The sequence below is a fragment of the Panicum hallii genome, chromosome 9, assembly GCF_002211085.1.
Source record: "Panicum hallii strain FIL2 chromosome 9, PHallii_v3.1, whole genome shotgun sequence".
NCBI classification, from domain to species: Eukaryota; Viridiplantae; Streptophyta; class Magnoliopsida; order Poales; family Poaceae; genus Panicum; species Panicum hallii.
This window is the reverse complement of record NC_038050.1, coordinates 8,382,223-8,400,795: the sequence shown is the minus strand read 5'-3', so window position 1 is coordinate 8,400,795 and position 18,573 is coordinate 8,382,223. Positions and strand designations below refer to the sequence as shown.

The window sequence follows — 18,573 nt, the reverse complement described above, 5'->3', positions numbered from 1 at the left end:
CCTCGTTCTCTTTTCATATGCATGGGCCATCGAAACCGAAAGCTGAAACCTCTTGTCGCCGCCCGCCTTTTCCGTTCGGAATTCAGATCGCACACACGGACGCACCTTTCCCTAGCTACTTGCTAGGTGTTTGATTCCTTGCGCAAAGGCAACATGTCGGTGCGAAGACGATTATTTATACACAAAAAAATACGGCGGATGGCGACGGATTTCTTTTCTATCTTCTTTGAAAATGGAACGCTTCTATGTGTTGCTGAAACTTTTATTTTACGTGCATTCAAAAAGCTCCACGAGTACATTTCAAAAAAAATAAAGCTCCATGAGTAAACCAGAAAAACAAAGTCATGTGCGATGCGCTGTTACGCTAAACCTCGCTTACGTTACGACGTGAGTTCATGATCACACTTTCATTAGCCGCACGGGTGAATTGTTTACGAGGATCATGCCTGACGTGCTGGTTCGCGTGGAAACAAAAACAAAGAGATAAAAGCCTGACCCCACGGAGGATCATCCAGCGGAGAGGGGATCGCGAGTTCAGAGTTCTCAACGGCGGCGTGCTCCGTACTCCATAGGCGCCCCGCCCCGTGCACACGCGCCCCGCATGCAGGCGACGGAGCCGCGCCGTGTACAGACCACAGAGATGTTTGTTTGTCCCGGACGCGCTCCGGCCTTTCTGCAGCGGAGTTTATCGACTTCAAAAATCCCAGTATGCCGACGCTTCTTGATTTTGAAGGAGCAGCTCGCCGCCGGTGGCCACCACCTGTCCGTAGACCGGGCCCATGGAAGCGCCGGCGCAGGTCGGCAGGTGTCCTCCAGCAATTTCTCCTGGAACCCCGCGTGACGACGGCTACTTATTACTAAATTAACCTCAGCGCCCCTCCTACTGTGGACTGGACCCATGGCGTCGGGCCCAGCTACAGCGAGACAGGCATGCACGGCCGCGAACCAGGACCACGAAAACACGATCGCGGCGGGCCAGAGGCGGGCGCGCGCGTGGCCCACACGTCGGCGCCCCGGCGGTGTCGCGTGGCCTCCGCGGCCACGCCTCCCTCCCCAGCCCCACCACGGCACCACCTCACTGCGCAGCTGACACCCACGCCCGCGCCCCTAAAATTAAGAAGGGAACTCCGGAATCGCTCGAGGTGGTGGGGCGAGCTCGCGCGAGGAGGGGGCGCGAGAAGCTTCTGGTGGTGGTGGTGACCCTCGCCGTCGAAGCGGGCGGAGAGAAGAGAGGAGCGGGGATCGCGCGGCGGAAGGGGGGAGGCGGTGGATGGCGGTGGAGTACCACTGCTGCTCGGCGCCCTTCTTCGAGCACATCGTCATCATCGTCGTGCTCGTGCTCTTCGCGGGCCTCATGTCGGGCCTCACCCTCGGCCTCATGTCCCTCAGCCTCGTCGACCTCGAGGTCCTCGCCAAGTCCGGCACCGACCAGGACCGCAAGCACGCAGGTACCTACCGCCTTCCCGCGCGCGCCGGCCTCCGCCGCACCCGCGCGGGTCCGTTCGCTAGCGCGTAGGTGGGACGCGGGCAGGCGCGGCGCCTGATTCAGATGCGTGGTTGCTCGTGTTTTCGCTGCCGCACCGTTACCCTCGCTGCCCTGGCATTTCGTCGAACAGTATCCGGGTGTCGGTTCGGTCGATTTGAGTTATTAAATCCATGACTAATAGAATGTGCGTGTGGCGTTGAGGAACCAGTGGATGGCGAAAATACGAATTCATCAGACTATTGGACATTTGAGCTGATGAGCCGTTTCCCTTTGGTTTTTCAGTTTTGACCAATTCCTCCTAGTCATCTGGCCCTTGTCATTTTCTATAGACAATATGAAATGCTGCACTGGCTCGCCTTTAGTGTCTCTAAAGTCTAAACAGACAAATCTATAGAAGACAAAGTTTGTTTCAAAATAACAAACAGATCGTGTTCTTGTCGCTTTCTAGTTAACTGAGGCTTATCATATTTGTTGGTGAAGATATGCGAGATTATGGGGTTTTATTACATAGCGAAAAGATGTGGTCGTAGGTTAGGTTTTGTTGATTTTTTTGTGGGATTTCACTGCATTGAAATAGTTGGAAATGAGCCCTAGGATACAGTTTGCACAGAACTAGGTGCAGAACTGTTAGATTTTCTATGTGACAGCCTAAACATCTACTCCACATTATCTCGTTGAATGCCTTTTCCAATGCTACTGACGCACATATTTCCCCCCTTCATTGCAGCTAAGATTTTGCCTGTTGTGAAGAATCAGCACCTTCTGCTATGCACTCTTCTGATCTGCAATGCTGCAGCCATGGAGGTTCCGCTCTTCACTTTCAGTAACTCCCAGATGGTTTGAGTTTAAGACATTCCCATAAATTACTTGTGATGAAATGGTTCTGTCTGTATATGTAGGCTTTGCCCATATTCCTTGATAGCCTGGTGACTGCTTGGGGTGCGATTTTGATCTCAGTGACACTGATTCTACTGTTTGGTGAGGTGAATCATCCAAAATTCGCTTACTGATGCTCAGCTTTCAAGTCTCAAATTTGTTGTCGTATGCTAATATTTTGGTATGAGCAGATCTTACCACAGTCCATCTGCTCACGTTATGGGCTGGCTATTGGTGCTTCAGTTGCTCCATTAGTCCGTGTGCTTGTTTGGATCTGCTTTCCTGTTGCCTATCCTATAAGCAAGGTAATAAATATACTGCCAAATTGATCATGTTATCATTACTTAACAAATTGTCCAACATATATGGGCTCAAATTTTGTCCTTCCTGTTGTAGCTACTAGACTGTGTGCTGGGTCATGGTCAAACAGCTCTCTTCCGTAGAGCAGAGCTAAAAACACTTGTCACTCTGCACGGAAATGAGGTATGCTGACTATTTCATATTCCAAATAGCAAGTTCATGATGTAAATGTTCCCATCCTGTAATGCAGCACTGGTCCTGGACTTCTGATAGGATATTTATGTGTTTATCATATGTAACTTTTGAGGCATCATTTCTTATGTACCCACTAGGAAACAAGCACATGGGCATCCACAGACCACCGTGTCCACTTAGTATATCACAATAAGAAGCCAGTCTGGGAGAAGTTTGTACATAATCTTAATTAAATTTTGATGCTTTAGTGAAGCGTCTCATTGTGTGAAGGTAGAGAATGATGTAACTCTATTATGTGACCCATCAAGTCTTGCACATAGCTGATATTCAGCGTATGTCTAAACTGTGGTAGAACATGAAGAAGATCACAGTATGTCTGTGACTAGTTGTGATTATTCCAGTTTGCATCACAGTGAACTGGGTGTGATAGGTTTTACAGCATATCATAGGCTTATCTTGCTATTTTCATTCCTCAAGGTTTAGCAATCGTTTTTTTATGCAAGGAATTAGTGAAACAGGCTAGTTGTTTGGGGTGTCGGTTTTGCTTATCTGGACACTAGACCTGCTGTATATTTTCCATCCTTTGGCTAAATCCCAGTGCAATTTGATGATCAACAAGAGATAGCTGTTGCATCTTTCTCAAGGGAGATTAACTGCTGATTCATAGTTTAGACATGGTTATTGATTTGAAGTGTTTTAACTTCTACTCTAAAAATACAAAACTACTGTACAAATGCGGTCACTACTGTACAAAACAGTATTTTAACTTAGGATATCCTTTGTATTCACTTTTATCTTACGAATCGGGATATGTGTAAGGATTGACGCCTAAAGTGTGCTGGATAGAAGCAGAGGCTTTTAATAGACTCTGCTAGATTCTGAGTCTAGAGTGTGCTGGAAAGAAGCAGAGGCTCTTAATGAACAGACTCTGCTAGAATCTGAAGATTGTAGATGTAAGATGACAATGCGCTATTTAAGTAACCTCTATTTGCATAGATCTATTAATTGATAAATTTATTTATGCTCTTGAAGCCATATATCCTAGGCAATAAGTCTGTAGAAGTTCTTCTGCCAGTGGATGAAATATTCGTGTAGATGTGTATTCAATGGAAGACAGAAACTCAGAAAGTCGAGCCTACTTGAAGTATCCACCTAGATATGGCTAGGATGTATATGCTACAAACAACTTATACTAGCAGTATATTGTTTTGCTTGTTAGGACTAGGATAGATTTTGCTCGAATGCAGCTGGTCAACTGGTTAGTGACCAGCTGATGGTATCTCATATCTGTATCATTAATTGATTCAATGGGATGCCAAAGACAGGCCAGCCTAGGGATTTATTACATGTGTATGCACTATCATAGTATATTTTAGATTGGATGTCTCTGGTCATTTAGTTGTGCTAGTTGTCTCTTAACTGTATCATTTGGTAATTCAAACAGGCTGGTAAAGGTGGAGAGTTAACCCATGATGAAACTACCATAATTGCTGGAGCTCTTGAACTCACAGAAAAGAAGGCTAAAGATGCTATGACACCATTATGTCAAACCTTTGCAATTGATATAAATGCAAAGCTTGACAGGTACTATGTTATATCTAGTTTTATACATGGTTTTAGTTACATTGTGTTACTGTTTTTACAGAAACTTTTTCGGGCTTTCCTATTGCTCATATTGTCTTTCACACAGAGAACTGTTGCAAGAGGTCCTCGAGAAAGGGCATAGCAGAGTACCAGTTTATTATGAAAAGAAGACAAATATTATTGGATTGATATTGGTAATATTATTTTCTGTCAAAATACAATCCCTCTCTCTTATTGAATAATGATATTTGGGTAGCATACATTCTACATGACAGTGTGTCATTTCAATCCTGGAGTCAAGTAGGTTGAGAACCAAATTATTGAAGTATCCAGAGTTGGTTTGGAATGAATTGTTCATATTTGTATCCAACAAGGATTGCGGCCTGTGGAATGAGGGAATTATGAATCGTGCATGTTTCCTTACATAAACGTAGCTTCATTTGTAGTTTTCTACAAAATAAATACTTTGAATTTACCTTCAATTCACGCAGCTATATTGCAGAGACTTAATATTTTTGGCATGGCTTCACTCTGATTTGGAAAAGTTTGAAACATGTAGATATGTTAATTGATATGACACCAAGCAACACAATCAGTACTGGCATGTGTGGCACTTACAACAAATGCATAATTTGCTGTAGTTTCTCTTGTATAATCAACCAATACAATTTAAAAGAATGTGTGTTTCAACATATATGTTACTGTTGGTGTTTTGTTATTTAGAGTATCTTCAAATCATATTTTTGTTAATCCTTGAGAATATAATTGTACTGTATTTTTCTGAAAATACTATAAATTTTCAGGTGAAGAACTTATTATCAGTTAACGCTGATCACGAGGTTCCTATAAAAAGTGTAACTATCCGCAAAATTCCTCGGTAATTTATAAAATCTCTTTTTTTCGAATATATATCTACGCAATGCTTGTTGGTGATTTCTGTAACTTACTATAACACTATTTCCTTTTACATTCGTATTACTGGAACATACAAAGAAAGAAATATAACGCTACCCATGATGCTCCACGAGCAAACCTGTTTCTTCTAGTGTTGGACTTCACTATAGTATGGGTCCTAATTTAATTAGCATGGTATGTACTACAGTTACAGCTAGTTTGGTTTTTTGTTATTGTCGTCATCTACAGACGTAATATTGAAAGACCTACACATCTCTGACATGTATAAGTTGGTTATGATATAAGTGCCTTACAAGTAGCTGATTATAAAGTGGCTTGTAAGTGGGTTATTCTACAGGTGGTGGCTATACAGCCTATATATTAAGGGCTTAAGTTTAATTTTGAATATAGGAATGTGAATAGTTTATTTCTTGAGAAATTCTGAAGTTGGAGGCCTTTTGCTCCTGTCGTCATATTTTGGAACATATTAGGATAGCAAGACCTTTTATATATTCAACTAACACATTTGTGTCTTGTTGAATGTCAGTGTTTTTGAAGATATGCCCCTCTATGACATCCTAAATGAGTTCCAGAAAGGCCACAGCCACATGGCAGTGGTCATAAGGAAAAACATTCCCAATGAATCAGCTGAACAACCTGCCAATGATGGAGGAACTTTTGGTGAGCTCCAATGCTGTTCTTACTCCTCAGCATCTGGTGTGCATTATCTTCTCATTCTCAGTATGTCTTACTTTCTCATTTTTTTCCTGTCGGATGCAAAACAAAGATGTGACCATTGCTATTGATGAAAAGAACAACGAAAAGGTCGTGAAGAACCTCCCGCCACCACTGCGAAGATGGAAGAGCTACCCTAACACTCAGAACGTATCGAATAGAGGAAGCAGGCCTAAAAAATGGTCCAAAGATCAATCAGATGTCCTGCAGATACACGAAGAGCCCCTGCCCACATTGAGTGAAGATGAAGAGGCTGTTGGTATCATAACCATGGAGGATGTCATTGAGGAGCTTCTGCAGGTCAGTGGTCGCCAATGGCTTAATTTTTATTCAGACTGTTGAGTAAACTGTTTTATCATCTATAATCTCTGGCATAGATATTTATCATGACTGTGCGACAAAGTTTTGACGATGATTTCAAAGACATTCTGAACTTCAATGCCCTACATTCCACTGGGTGGACTATAGTAAAGTTCAGGGATACTAAAAAACAGATCCATACATGTCCTTGGCTGTACCTAGTCCTAAAAGAATGCTCCCACCTTGTGCCCCTAACAGTTGAGCAATGCTATTGTTATAAACCCATTATTCTTATCCTTTTTTTTATTTCCATGTGATGCAGGAGGAGATATACGACGAGACAGACGTACATGAGGAGCAATGACACTGGCTTTACCGCCCGCTGTTTGTATCTCCCTACTGGACCAGAGAAGCAGCTGTTAGAAAAGTGCGGCATACGTAATATCTGTACTGTTTGTTGATAGGTAGATACATCGAGGGATACTAGCCGTTCATTGTAGTGCCAGGTGGCTGTCTAGGATATTGGTAAGCGTTCGGTTTGGAGTTTGGAGTGCGTTGGTCTCAGAACCGCAGCATCGCCCTGGTCCGGACCCTGTACCGCCGACATCCCTGGTAAGAAATGGACCGAAAACTGTGCCGAGGATCCTTGGTGGGGTAAGAAACGGAGGCGTTTGACGGATCCGTTCGTTTCAGAATCCCTAATAAGATTTTTTAAAGTTTATTTCCGATGGCTCACATCTGCAGGAGCTTCCGCCAGGTTTTGTACAGATCTCAACCTTTTGAAGCACGTAGGCAGGTACAGTCAACGGAAAGGAGCAGCGACGGTACGCCGCTCCTTGCCCCGCTGTAGCCTACGCTTGAGCACTCGCCTGTGAACACAGCGTGCGAGCGGGGGAGCCAGGGATCGCCGCTGGACTGGAATACTGGATCTCCCGTGGCAGAAACTCGCTGGGGGCACGCGGTCTGGCTCGTGCGATCCGCCAGCCCGGTACGGCGCGTGCGCGTGGGCCAAATACCTTGGTCTCCTAGTTCTTCTGGCACTTGGTGGGTACGGACGGTGCAATTGCGCCGCGTCCTGTGTGCTTTCTCAGTGGTGACACACAGCTGAGCTTGAACGGCGGCGAAACGAATGGTCTCATCCACGGGAGATGCCACTATATCAGTGCAGTTGTGTTTGCATCCTTGGCACCGGCAGCAGGAGGGTCTGCTCCACATCTCGTCACATCGAATTTTAACCAAACATCCAATACGATCCGGATTAAAAATTAAAAATTAATTCTTGCATCCAAATATCCCCGATCTGATTGGCTAGCTAGGTGAGTCTATGGCACAGCAACCATTAGCCTCACTTTTTCACGTAGCGCGCTTTTAACAGCTTACAGCTATCCGTCCCCGACACGGTCGATCTTGGTGCGCACCGTGCCGCACATTCACATTGTTTGGTCGTGATGATCTCCGTGCCTCTCACCACCTGCAGCTGCATCCCTCATTTTGCTGCATTGGCGTCCTGAACAGTGTCGTACTGCTTGCTGCTGAAGCTAGGACTGCTGGTACCGAGCACGACTGTACGAGCGATCTTGAACAACGCGTGGCCCACTCCTCAGTCGTCAGATTCAAATCTCCTCCAGTCCAAACACACAGCGTACACACAGTTACAGGCGCCCGAGTAATAGTCGTCTTCCTTTTTCGAAACGACGACGTAACCAGGAAAATGAACCTCCATCTGTTGGGCGACTTAACTGAAAGGCCAAGCAACATTCAGCCGTGATCTGGCCCGGTTTTCCATGCTCCAGAAAAGGCATTTTTGCTTCTTCCCCCCTCGCGAAAAGAATTACAGAGATTTCGGTTTCTTTACCTCACGGGATATTAGCGCCTTGCCTTGTGGCCTTTTCCCGTTCTGCCGAGGGCCCGAGGGCGCGCGCCTTGCTCCCCGGCCGGGCGCACGCGCGCTCCGTGTCGTGTGCCGTGTGAGGGCGCGCGGCAGGTGCCGGCGCGCCGTGCGCGCACATGGACATGGGCCTCCGACGCTAGGCGCACGCGTGTTTGCCACTCCGTCGTCGTCACCGTCGTATAAGTAGCAGACGTACGGCACGTAGGCGGCCGGCATGTACTAGCTAGGCTGCTGGCTGCTACCTACCTAGTACCTGATGGTCTACGCCACCTACGGACGCGCGGCGTGCTTTCTCACCGGCCACGTACAACGGCGGCAAACCAGAACGAGAAGGCCACATGAAGGACAGCAGCACAGGTGACCTTGAGCATCCTTGGCAACGGCACCAACGGAACGCAAGCTAGGCAGCACCGGAACTGGCACCAACGTCTGCTGTTGATGCCTCCGCTCCAGCTTGCTTTGCCCGTTGACGCGCGCGGAACATTCAACATTGAATTTGCAGCACTGAAGGGGTATCTCCAAAGTGAAAGGTCACCACCAGGCCGGCCGGGCGTCAAAACCTGTCGTTCAAATCGGAACTCGGACGGTGGCGCGCTAGGCTAGCTAGCTAGCTGTCCGACGAGAAGCAAGTACTCGATCGATTGAAAACCCATGCAAGTACGTACGAGCACCCAAGCCAAGTGCCTGGTCGGGTGGCGGGCGGGAGCTCGCAACGCGAGCGCGGTCCTGCTGCCAAAGTGCCGAGATCGGTCGGCGCTGACGCCGGGCCGGGGTGCCGATACAGTTCCGTATCGACGCGGCCGCCGTACCGCCTGCCCGCCCACGAGCTGGCTGCTGCCGGCACATGAGCGATCAAAGCGCATTGATGGCTCGTGCGTCGTGGGTGCATGCATTGCAATTGCATTGCCGTCGGCACGTACGTACGTAGGCAGCTAGGTACGCGTGTACGTACTAGCAGGTACCATCCTAGGGCGCGAATTGAAAAGGCAGGGGCGTATCCAAGCGCGCCGTGCAGAGGTTGCGTCAAATCTCCCCTGCCTGTCCTGCTGCGCCCCCACACGCAGATACTAGAGTCACTGACCGGGTGAGAGATGACACGTCGTAGCATAACAGCCAGCTTGGTCAGGTCGGGCCAGCTAGGTCCCGCGTACGTGGCATCGGCGCTCCCTAAATGCCGCCCGAGCGCGTGGCAGCCACTACTGTGCTGTGCGCCCCCTCACAGTCGCAGCGTCGACGCCAGCTGCATCACTGTTTTCTTCTACCGCTGAACTACGCCGTTCGTTCGTAAAAATGGCGCCGAAAGCGACGCGCGCCCCTTTCGCGGGTACGTGCTCCTTGGGACGTGACCGCCGTAGCGAAACGAGGCCGGCGCGCGCCACGGGGACCGCGGCCGACCGAAGCCCCCCTTGGCAACTCACATGATGCTTGGCTGCTCGCCAGAGCGCGGCAGCGGCCAGCAGGCACGACGTACGCCGCCGCCCGGACCTGGGCTCCCGCGCGAAGCAACAAACTGCCACGGCAAAATGGGTGCTCCAGCTTCCAAGAGGAGGAGCATCACTGGTCCAACCATCCGCTCCGCCTCCGCCTCCGCCCCCGCCCCGCGGCTCACGAACCCGAGCGCCTCCCTGGAGTAAATAGCCCCTGCCACCCGCGTGCTGCCGCCCCAAACCATTTCGCCCGCCCGCGCGCGGGGTTCGTTCCCGGTCGCGGCAGCGGCAGCACGGACGCGAAACTGGCCGCGCCGCGCGGCGGGCAATGAATGAAGCCGGGGGGGCTTTGAAAAGCGTCACCTCTACCTCGTGACCGCCCGGCAGCGGCAGCGGATGGATGCCATGGCATGGCCCTGCGCCCCCTGTGCGCTGCCAAAGCGGCGGCCGTACTTTGCCCCCGCCGGCCCGGCCGGACCCATCGCCATTGTTCGCGCACAGCGCCGGGCTGTAGCGTATCTCTGGAGTAGGATGCGTGATCGCGACCGCCCTAGCCCACCAGGCAACGCACCCACAGCTAAGCTAGCACTGCTCCTGCTGTTGCTGTAGCGATTACGCCTCCAGTCCTCGCTTCGATTCATGGAGTTGCCTTTTGCGCAAACGGTGGTATGGTAGTAGGGGTACCTGGAGACCGTGCCCAGCGGATAAGATCTCCTATCATCCTATCCTCACCAACATCTTAAAAGGTCAAGTTAGCCTTCTCCAGACGGGTTTAAGGCTCCATGTTAGTACTGCTCAGTACCACAAACACTACTCGCTTCTTTAATACGTCTGCATTTACGGTTACACAAGGGTAACGACGCGCACTATCACCAGACATGCACACCATACTCGTGCACCTGCAGGCACATCTTGCACACGCCTTTGAAGTACCCAAGAAAGCCTTGCATGTATGTTTTTTTAAAAAAATATACAAAAAAACGTTTTTTTGCCACCTCAAGCAGCCGCTCGAGCTCCATCCTCTCACCCTCTCCAGAGATCAGAGTCAATGCCCCAGTTTACGGCGTGTGAGCGTCACATCTCCCCCTCAAGCGCGCCCTGCGCCCGTCACAGGGACCAAGCCCGGCCATTTACTCAAGGAGAAGTACCGGTACGAGCTCACAGAAATTACTCCCCTGCTCGCAGTTACTGACCGGCCCGGCCTCGCCGCGCGCCCTTACTACCCACATGTAGTTACTCCAATCAATCCGCGTCATTACCTCGCAACAGTGATGTGGTTAGTACTCCTCTTCATCACAAACCTTTTTCCTCAAGGTCGATGAAGCGAGTACCACACAGCACCAATGGCCGCGCGAGAAAGCCCAAACCATTTCAAAAGGCAGGGCCGTCCATCCGGTTGGATTTGATCATGGTACCCGTACCACCCTTGGATGGAGATTGAGAGATCCTGCTTTAACAACTCACTGCCACACCGGCCGTGGTACTCGCCGGCGGTCATAAAAAACCCTAGGAAAGAAACATGTGTGCTGGCATTGGCCTCAAAAAAAAAACTCTCGAAAAGAAATCTCTGCTTTTCAAAAAAAATCTCAAAAAACCTGTCTGAATGAAGGCCAAAAGAATGGATGAAAGGACCGGTGCTATTTAAGGGCCATCCCCTAGTCCCCCCAAAGAGCCACCACACATACCCTGCCTGGCCTGTGCCTCCCACCAGAAAAGCACACCCACCTTCTCTGCTCTCTCTCTCTCTCTCTCTCGCCCTCCACCATCCTCAAAAATCAACCAGGCTGTCTGTCCCCAACGATGCGCACCACTTCCACCCTCGTTCCACTCTCTCTCATCAGCCTGAGCCTCCTCTCCTCGCCCAAATGAGTGCCACCGAGTTCCGTGCTGCTGGAGCTGCGGCCATGGAGCTCGGGGAACTGATGGGGCTGCAGCAAGGCATCGGCGGCACCGTGCCGTCGCCCGGGGAGGGCGACCTGGGTCTCCTCAAGCGAGGAGGCGAGGCAGCAGCCGCAGCGGCTTTCCACCCCTCCCCCTTCCTTGACGAGCAGAAGATGCTCAGGTTCTCCAAGGCTGCTCAGGCATTGCCCTCAGGTGTGTACGCCTCTTCAGCAACCAAGAGCCTTCCCTCTTGTTCATTCCTCCTCAGTTTCATGTTAAGCTGCGTAGAACAAAGATGTTAGGCTGCATGTTCTTGGATGGATATGTTCTCTGCAAATCATGATGCAATGTTCAGTATTGCCATTTTCGCCCTCCCCCCCCCCCTGGCAATGTTCAAAAGAAAAGCAAAAGTCAAAAGGAGAACAGAGGTGCAGCATTCATGGAACTTGATGAGCTCTGATGAATGCTGTGGAGGGGCCTAGCCTAGCGGCCATAGGGATTTGCACAGCACTACACCGCTCACTGGGCCCCTCCTCCTCCCCGGCCAAGGCTGCCTGTAACATTTCATCTGCTTTTTCGCCTTTACGCTTTTGTCTTGGCGCTCCCTTCGCCATGCACGTCTCTGAAGATAAGGTTGCTGCTCGCTTCAGCATTTCAGGTTTCGTCAGACTAAATATTCTCCTTGTTTCATCGTCATCTAGGCTTGGATCTTGGAAGGCCAAATGAGCAGGATTTCCTGCTATCCAGGACCAAGAGGCCCTTTACTCCCTCGCAGTGGATGGAGCTGGAGCACCAGGCTCTCATATACAAGTATCTTCATGCAAAGGCCCCAATACCATCCAGCCTGCTCATTTCAATCAGCAAAAGCTTCAGGTCATCCAATAGAGGTATGCGTATTCTGAAACAGAAAACTACATCCAGAGTACTTAAAAACTATATAGCACTTTCAATGAACCACGACAGAAGAGAAAGCGTACTTTGCACAAATTGGTGCCTTTGCAGTGTTACATGTTGAATAAAATATTGGTAACTGTGATAATATCTGAAACTATCAACCATCTAGTTCATTGTATGCATGTGATGAACTACAAAGATATTAATTTCAACTGTTGCCACACCAGAATACTGTCATTAATCTGTACACAGACAGGTCATGATGGAATCAGAGCTTGACATACTTCTCTAATGCAGTGAGCTGGAGACCTCTTTATCAAGGGTACACCAATGCCGACTCTGATCCAGAACCTGGAAGATGCCGTCGAACAGATGGAAAGAAATGGCGATGCTCCAAGGAGGCAATGGCTGATCACAAGTACTGTGAGCGGCACATCAACAGAAACCGTCATCGTTCAAGAAAGCCTGTGGAAAACCAACCTAAAAAGACCGCCAAGGAGGCACCTGCTGCTGCTGGCTCGTTGCCATGTGCTGTGTCACAGGGTAGCTTGAAGAAGGCAAAAGTTAACGACTCGAAGCCAGGCACAGTCAGCTATTGGACAGATAGTTTAAACAGGTAAATGTCCTCACTCATCTCCTTGTACAAAGCAGAACTACTTTAGCATCACAATCTGAATAATGAAATCCTATTTATTACTTGTGCATCGTATTAATAAAACTTTTAAGATTTCAGAATCATTTTCACAAGAGAGAACGCCAGTGACTGGTTTAGCAAAAGTAGCTAAAATGAATAAAAAGTGTCAACAATGTCATATTCTGAAACACAATGCTATAACTTTACGACTATTTTGTTTTAGTTGGCACTTGGCAATCATAATAATTTCCATTTGAACCTTATTGCAGGACAATGTTGAGCAAAGAGAAAGCAAACCAACCAACAGAAGACAACAATATTGAAAGCCTGGGGAATTCTACAAATCGACAACCCACCTTGTCCCTGCTCTCTCAACTGAAGCAGCATAATAAACCAGAAAAGTACAGCCCTGCAGTGGATAGTCAGTCAATCTCCTCAGACACAATATTGAAAGCCTGGGAAAGCAGAAACCAGCAGAGCCACAAGAGCATTTCCTCCACACAGCTGCATGGTGCTGAATCCCTCCAGTCAGTTCTTCAAAACTTCAGCCTGGCAAAGAATGAGAACACGGATTCTGAGAAAAACAAATATTCTGATTCCATGCTAGTTTCATCAACTTTCTACCACTTGGCACAAGGTCCACGGACAACCTGCCTTACATCTAACATGACACAAGTGCAGGCTGATTGCATCTCAAGTTCTTGGGAGATGCCTCAAGGTGGACCTCTGGGCGAGATCTTAACAAACTCCAAGAACAGTGACGACTCAAACAAAAAGTGTGAGTCAAGTTCATATGGTTGGTAATTAAATCTTGACCACTCACCATGATTCCTCAATCTATGAAGAGCTTAACATAGATATCTCACCATGAAAGTGAAGAAAGGCTCAGAAGCGAAGGTTGAGATGATCTGGATGTTTGTCCCATGCATGCTCGCTACCTTTTTACTTTGGTTTTTGTAGTATTCAGCTAGTTGAATTATCCATGCTTCTGAATCTGGCTGTATCTTAAACTAGTTTTGTGACAGATTATATCTTGCTTAGTTAGCTGCTTAATGGTTTGACTTACAGAGGAAACTTCAGATATTCATTTTGACAAAACTTGAACAAACAGGTCTAATTTGAAAAGTTCAGAAGGACTACTGAATTTTTGCAAATTTTTCTCGTAAACTAATAAACTATACATTAAAATGATGAAGTTACATATAAGGTCATTTGACCTTCTCAAGAGCACCATAGGATTAGAATGGTCAGTAATAACAGAGTACCAGTGGTAGGAAGTCACAAACAATCAACCGCAGTCACCTAGTCATTTTGTAATAACTTGACAAGGTATTTGACAAATTTTAGATCACATATTCCAAGACCAATCTTGCAGGGTTCTAAACAAGTTTTTTACGACAGATAGTCCCAAACTCCCAACATATATATTCATGCATGACAATTCAATGCTAGAAAGATTTTGCTTTCCATGACCTACTTTGCTCATACTAATCTGATAATTCAGAACAGCGACGATAGAATTTATCACCATGACATGACATAATACAAGACTGACGAAGTGGATCAGAACAATCTACTCCGATTCAGAAGCTTCAAAGATTCATTTTGGCATAATGGATTTTCCAAAGAAATAGCTCTAATATGATGATTTCCAAGGAATTATTGAACTTTTGCACAGTTTCTTATACGTAGATTAAACAAGTGAAGAGAAACTATATGGTACTTACAGGCACTAAGGTGGTTAGCTATAGGGTACCGGTGGTAGGAAACCCTATGATAAGTCATAAGTATCTATTGCAGTCACATAGTTATCATCAGATGTATTTGAGAACTTTTAGAAAACCTGCACGGTTGTAAAGATAATTTCTTTTCAACAGTTATTCTCCCTAAAAGTTTTGTCATGTCTCAATGGTTTGATGCTACGAAGAGACCTGGGTTTTCTATAACCGAGGTATGTGATAGAGCCATACTGATATCTTCATCCAGAACAGTGCGATGAAGTGGACCACAGCAGCCTCTACTCCTGTTTGAAAACTACCCAAAAGACACGAAACAAGCAGCTACTAGCATCACTTGATAGACGAATTGCCACCATAAGTGAACCAGAAAAACATAACTGAATATGAATTCGGAGTGGAAGAAAACTCAAATACACCATGGACAACAAATAAGGATCATACTTTTCACACAGATAGATGCACCGGCTCAGACACGCATAGATCTCATCAAAATTTTGGTCCTTGAACAAATCAAGTCTCAGCATCGAGAAATGTATGTTCTTGCCATCACAGCCACGCAAACAATACGGATACATGAGGAAAACATACATAATTTAGGAACCGTGAATAAGGAAAGCATGCATTTGCACTGGCTCAGACACGCACAAAGGTCATCAAAGTTTGGTTTTGAACAAATCAAGTATCAGGATCGAGAAACGTATGTTTTTGTCATCCCAGCCAGGGCGAGAACAACCAAAGACCCACCAAGAAATCCAAGCTGACACACAAATAGAACCGGACATCTGTCTCCTTGCCATTTTTAGCCTGTCAGTTAGAAATACAAGGCTATCTGCATCCTGAATCACCCATCCAGTAATCAAACTCGAATGAAAAATACGAAATCCTCAGTAGAGCGCAAGAAGCTTGGAGAACACAAAATCAGACACTAAACCGCCTCTGCCAGTAATCAGCACTTTCACCTGGAATAAAGATATAAGCGATAAAAAAAATCAACAGAAACAACTTGGAAAAAAATGAATGCTGCACTGCATCGGCTCAGACACGCACAAATAAGGTCATCACGATTTGGTCCTTAAATGGCATTAAGAATCAGAATCAACAAAATATCCTTTTGTCGTCACAGCCACGCAGCAGCAACCGCAGACGCTCACCACCAAATCCCAATAGCATTGAGGGGAAAAATAAAAAATGCACGTTCGAGGGTGCGTAACCAGAAGCCCATGGTTTGGTCGGGCTGCGGCTATTAGTGCCCCAAATTAATCTGGGAGCAATTGGACGAAAAACGCCATGGCTCGCGGAAACGACCGAGCTCCCATGAATAAATCGGCGACGCAAATATATAAGCGAAGCAACCGGAGTGAAAGAAATGAGAACACGATCGATTACACGACGAACTGAGCTCAAACTCCCAGTAATCTGTAGAGATGACGAACCGAGCTCAAACTCCCAGCAAGGTGGAGGGCGTTAGGAGAGATTCAGCCGCCTATATGCGTCTGTTCATGGTGGATTTATGCGAGAGATTTGGGGATCTAGGGTTTGTGTTTTGCAACGGCCACGGGACCCCGGGTGCCATCCAGAAGCTTCTGAAACTTAACCTAACAGTGTTCTCATTTTCTGGGCTTTCTGAATTGGAACTTTGGGCCGTTAACACATGCGGCCCAAATGCGGTTCCTGCGAGTCAAATGTGGCAAATTTTTGGTAAATCTCTTTATTCTGGAAGATTTTGCGTACCCAATTAGCTCCCTGGTATGAATTAGCCTCCGCAGGTGTACATCGACGAGGCATCAAATATGCCATGGACAGGATAAATTCAAGCAATTGGCATGTTTCAGGATCTGACGTGCTCTCGGGCAGCGACAAGCTTCAGATTGTGTGGAACTTATCGGGCAGCTGGATGCTCGGATCAGGATCAGCCCATGTGTCTGCATCTCTGCCATGATCACGAAACTACCAAAGAAACAGACGCTGCAAAAAAAAACACGTCCAGATTGCCAAACACCAGAAAAGCAGAGCCTTTAAAAACCGAAGATTACTATAAACTGAATAAACTCCATAGACAATCGAAAGCACGTGCAGCTGGCAAAATATCATATTGCCCTCTCCAGGAGAGAACTGGCCACCAACTCAGATCATCCACATCCACATTAGAAAAAGACTACCAACTTCCCAGATCAGTTCAGTGCCCCTATACCCTACGAATCTCGAGCAATTCAATCCCATAGCCGCACGAGACAGTGTGACGAGAAACGGCACAACGATCTCAAGCACGGTGCTTGATGCAAAGATCCGAGAACAACGATGCACCTGGCGAAGCCACAAGTGCCTAGAACATTCACAGAATCTGATGAAGAAACACGCCAGGAAAAGCGAAAACAAAAACGCATGTGCGAGGCGCGTATAACCCCACGAGCCCACCTCATCACCGGGCGCAGGCTATGTAAACCTCGGATCGGATCGATCTGGGAGCGTCGGGGCACGTGAGCCGCGGCCGTCGAATCTGGAAGCCACGGCTCGTGGATGTGACCGAACTCCCCTTCAACAAAATCATCAGCCAAAAAATAAGAAAAGGGGGCGGAGCGATCGAGAAAACGGAAGAAAACTTGGGGCGAAACAAAACGAGAAAGGGGACAGATAAAATTGCAGGTCGTACATTTCAGGATCGGAACTGGGCAGAAGGGATCGAGAGAGCCCGGCGGCGGCATGGGGATCTGCCGATTTGGAGCCGATTCGAGGAGGCAACAGAGATCGCACGCGGATCTGGGCGGGGGCGTCGGATGGGACCTGCCACCTGCCTGGCCGTGTTATATAGCCGTCCACCTGGCAGCGCGAGAGGAATGGGAACCCGTCGTGACGTCATGACACCTCCCGGCATCAACAGATTGTTTCTGATGCACTGTGTGGGCTTTAACCGGACCGACAAGGCCTCGGCCGTTCATCCGGTCATTTCAGTTCAGCCCAAGAAGACCCCACCAGCCCGCTTAGCAGCAGATCACATGCGAGGCCCATACCATAAACAAGCGTCCGACGAACAAATACGAAATATTTAACGAACGAACGAGAGACTACAGTGTCTTAGTATCTGATCACACGAGTAGCCGAACAAGGTCCTACTTGTGCGGACAATGCAATGCGGCACCCCACTGTTTCTCCAAAGTTTTATGACGCTACTGCCACAAAACTCACGGCTTCTAAAATTTGTTCAAAAAGTATTGAAGCGCACGTGTCGATCAATACCCTGAGAGTGACCTGGACCAAAAGACGGCCAGCTGCATGCCATGCTGTTCTCCTCATGCTAGGAACACGTCATCCGTGTGGCGGTGTCAACGAAAATTTACATGGGCAAACTGCCGCCATTTCCAATCAAAATAAATGATGGAGCGAACATCTAGGGTAACAGGTGGCAAATGATGAAATGATCTCCAACTCCAACGTTTTGTGACGCTTACCGCTACAAAACCCACGACTTTAAAATTGGCCCAGAAAACATTGATGTGCACGTGCGCAACAATGTCTTGAAAGTGACCATTTGGCAAACCATAATCCTCATGTTAGGAACACATCATCCTTGCAACGATGACAACGCAAACTTACGTGGGCAAACCGTATTTGAATGTGCACTTGTGGTAACCGGACTGAAAAAAAAAGTCCACATTAACTTCGTCAGCTGAGGCCTGATGAGTCACTCTCACGAGCAGAGTAAGCAGAATTCCAGCCTGGAGATTTTCTCCAAGGAGCAG

The 18,573-nt window shown here is 47.6% G+C and overlaps 2 protein-coding genes, 1 long non-coding RNA gene and 3 other non-coding genes across 7 annotated transcripts; 2 read left to right on the top strand and 4 right to left on the bottom strand.

The window, feature by feature from the left end:
* Positions 1-1,034: 1,034 nt before the first annotated feature.
* Positions 1,035-7,551, top strand: LOC112873835 (DUF21 domain-containing protein At2g14520). Of its 2 annotated transcripts, XR_003224831.1 has the most exons (12): positions 1,035-1,448; positions 2,214-2,290; positions 2,386-2,469; positions 2,554-2,667; positions 2,759-2,845; positions 4,302-4,441; positions 4,548-4,635; positions 5,245-5,318; positions 5,883-6,016; positions 6,123-6,370; positions 6,693-7,024; positions 7,115-7,551. XR_003224831.1 is itself a non-coding variant. In XM_025936917.1 (11 exons), the coding sequence occupies exons 1-11, from the start codon at positions 1,271-1,273 to the stop codon at positions 6,732-6,734; spliced, it is 1,266 nt and encodes a 421-aa protein (XP_025792702.1). In that variant the 5' UTR covers positions 1,035-1,270; the 3' UTR covers positions 6,735-7,095. The 2 variants fall into 2 exon arrangements, 1 of the variants encoding a protein (XP_025792702.1); XM_025936917.1 differs by lacking the exon at positions 7,115-7,551 and having other exon boundaries at positions 6,693-7,095.
* A 3,688-nt stretch (positions 7,552-11,239) lies between these two features.
* On the bottom strand, positions 11,240-17,474 carry LOC112873836. Its single transcript, XR_003224832.1, has 3 exons — positions 16,270-17,474; positions 12,748-13,646; positions 11,240-12,413 (listed from the first exon to the last, which is right to left on the bottom strand). It is a non-coding gene; the product is annotated as an uncharacterized LOC112873836 (long non-coding RNA).
* LOC112873834 (growth-regulating factor 9-like) lies at positions 11,510-14,150 on the top strand. The gene is made up of 4 exons (XM_025936916.1): positions 11,510-11,782; positions 12,271-12,456; positions 12,761-13,079; positions 13,367-14,150. Exons 1-4 carry the CDS (start codon positions 11,554-11,556, stop codon positions 13,899-13,901), a joined length of 1,269 nt encoding a protein of 422 aa, XP_025792701.1. The 5' UTR covers positions 11,510-11,553; the 3' UTR covers positions 13,902-14,150.
* LOC112878390 lies at positions 15,298-15,391 on the bottom strand. The gene has a single exon (XR_003225719.1). It is a non-coding gene; the product is annotated as a small nucleolar RNA snoR126 (small nucleolar RNA).
* LOC112878388 lies at positions 15,465-15,556 on the bottom strand. The gene has a single exon (XR_003225717.1). It is a non-coding gene; the product is annotated as a small nucleolar RNA snoR126 (small nucleolar RNA).
* On the bottom strand, positions 15,867-15,962 carry LOC112878389. Its single transcript, XR_003225718.1, has one exon. It is a non-coding gene; the product is annotated as a small nucleolar RNA snoR126 (small nucleolar RNA).
* Positions 17,475-18,573: the final 1,099 nt, after the last annotated feature.

Excerpts from the sequence above, each read along its gene's own strand:
- LOC112873835 (XM_025936917.1), top strand. The coding sequence starts at position 1,271 with ATGGCGGTGGAGTACCACTGCTGCTCGGCGCCCTTCTTCGAGCACATC. Across the intron at positions 2,668-2,758 it reads TTGCCTATCCTATAAGCAAG|CTACTAGACTGTGTGCTGGG; the intron begins GTAATAAATATA and ends TTCCTGTTGTAG. Across the intron at positions 6,371-6,692 it reads TCATTGAGGAGCTTCTGCAG|GAGGAGATATACGACGAGAC; the intron begins GTCAGTGGTCGC and ends CATGTGATGCAG.
- LOC112873834 (XM_025936916.1), top strand. The coding sequence starts at position 11,554 with ATGAGTGCCACCGAGTTCCGTGCTGCTGGAGCTGCGGCCATGGAGCTC. Across the intron at positions 12,457-12,760 it reads CTTCAGGTCATCCAATAGAG|TGAGCTGGAGACCTCTTTAT; the intron begins GTATGCGTATTC and ends TCTCTAATGCAG. Across the intron at positions 13,080-13,366 it reads TGGACAGATAGTTTAAACAG|GACAATGTTGAGCAAAGAGA; the intron begins GTAAATGTCCTC and ends ACCTTATTGCAG.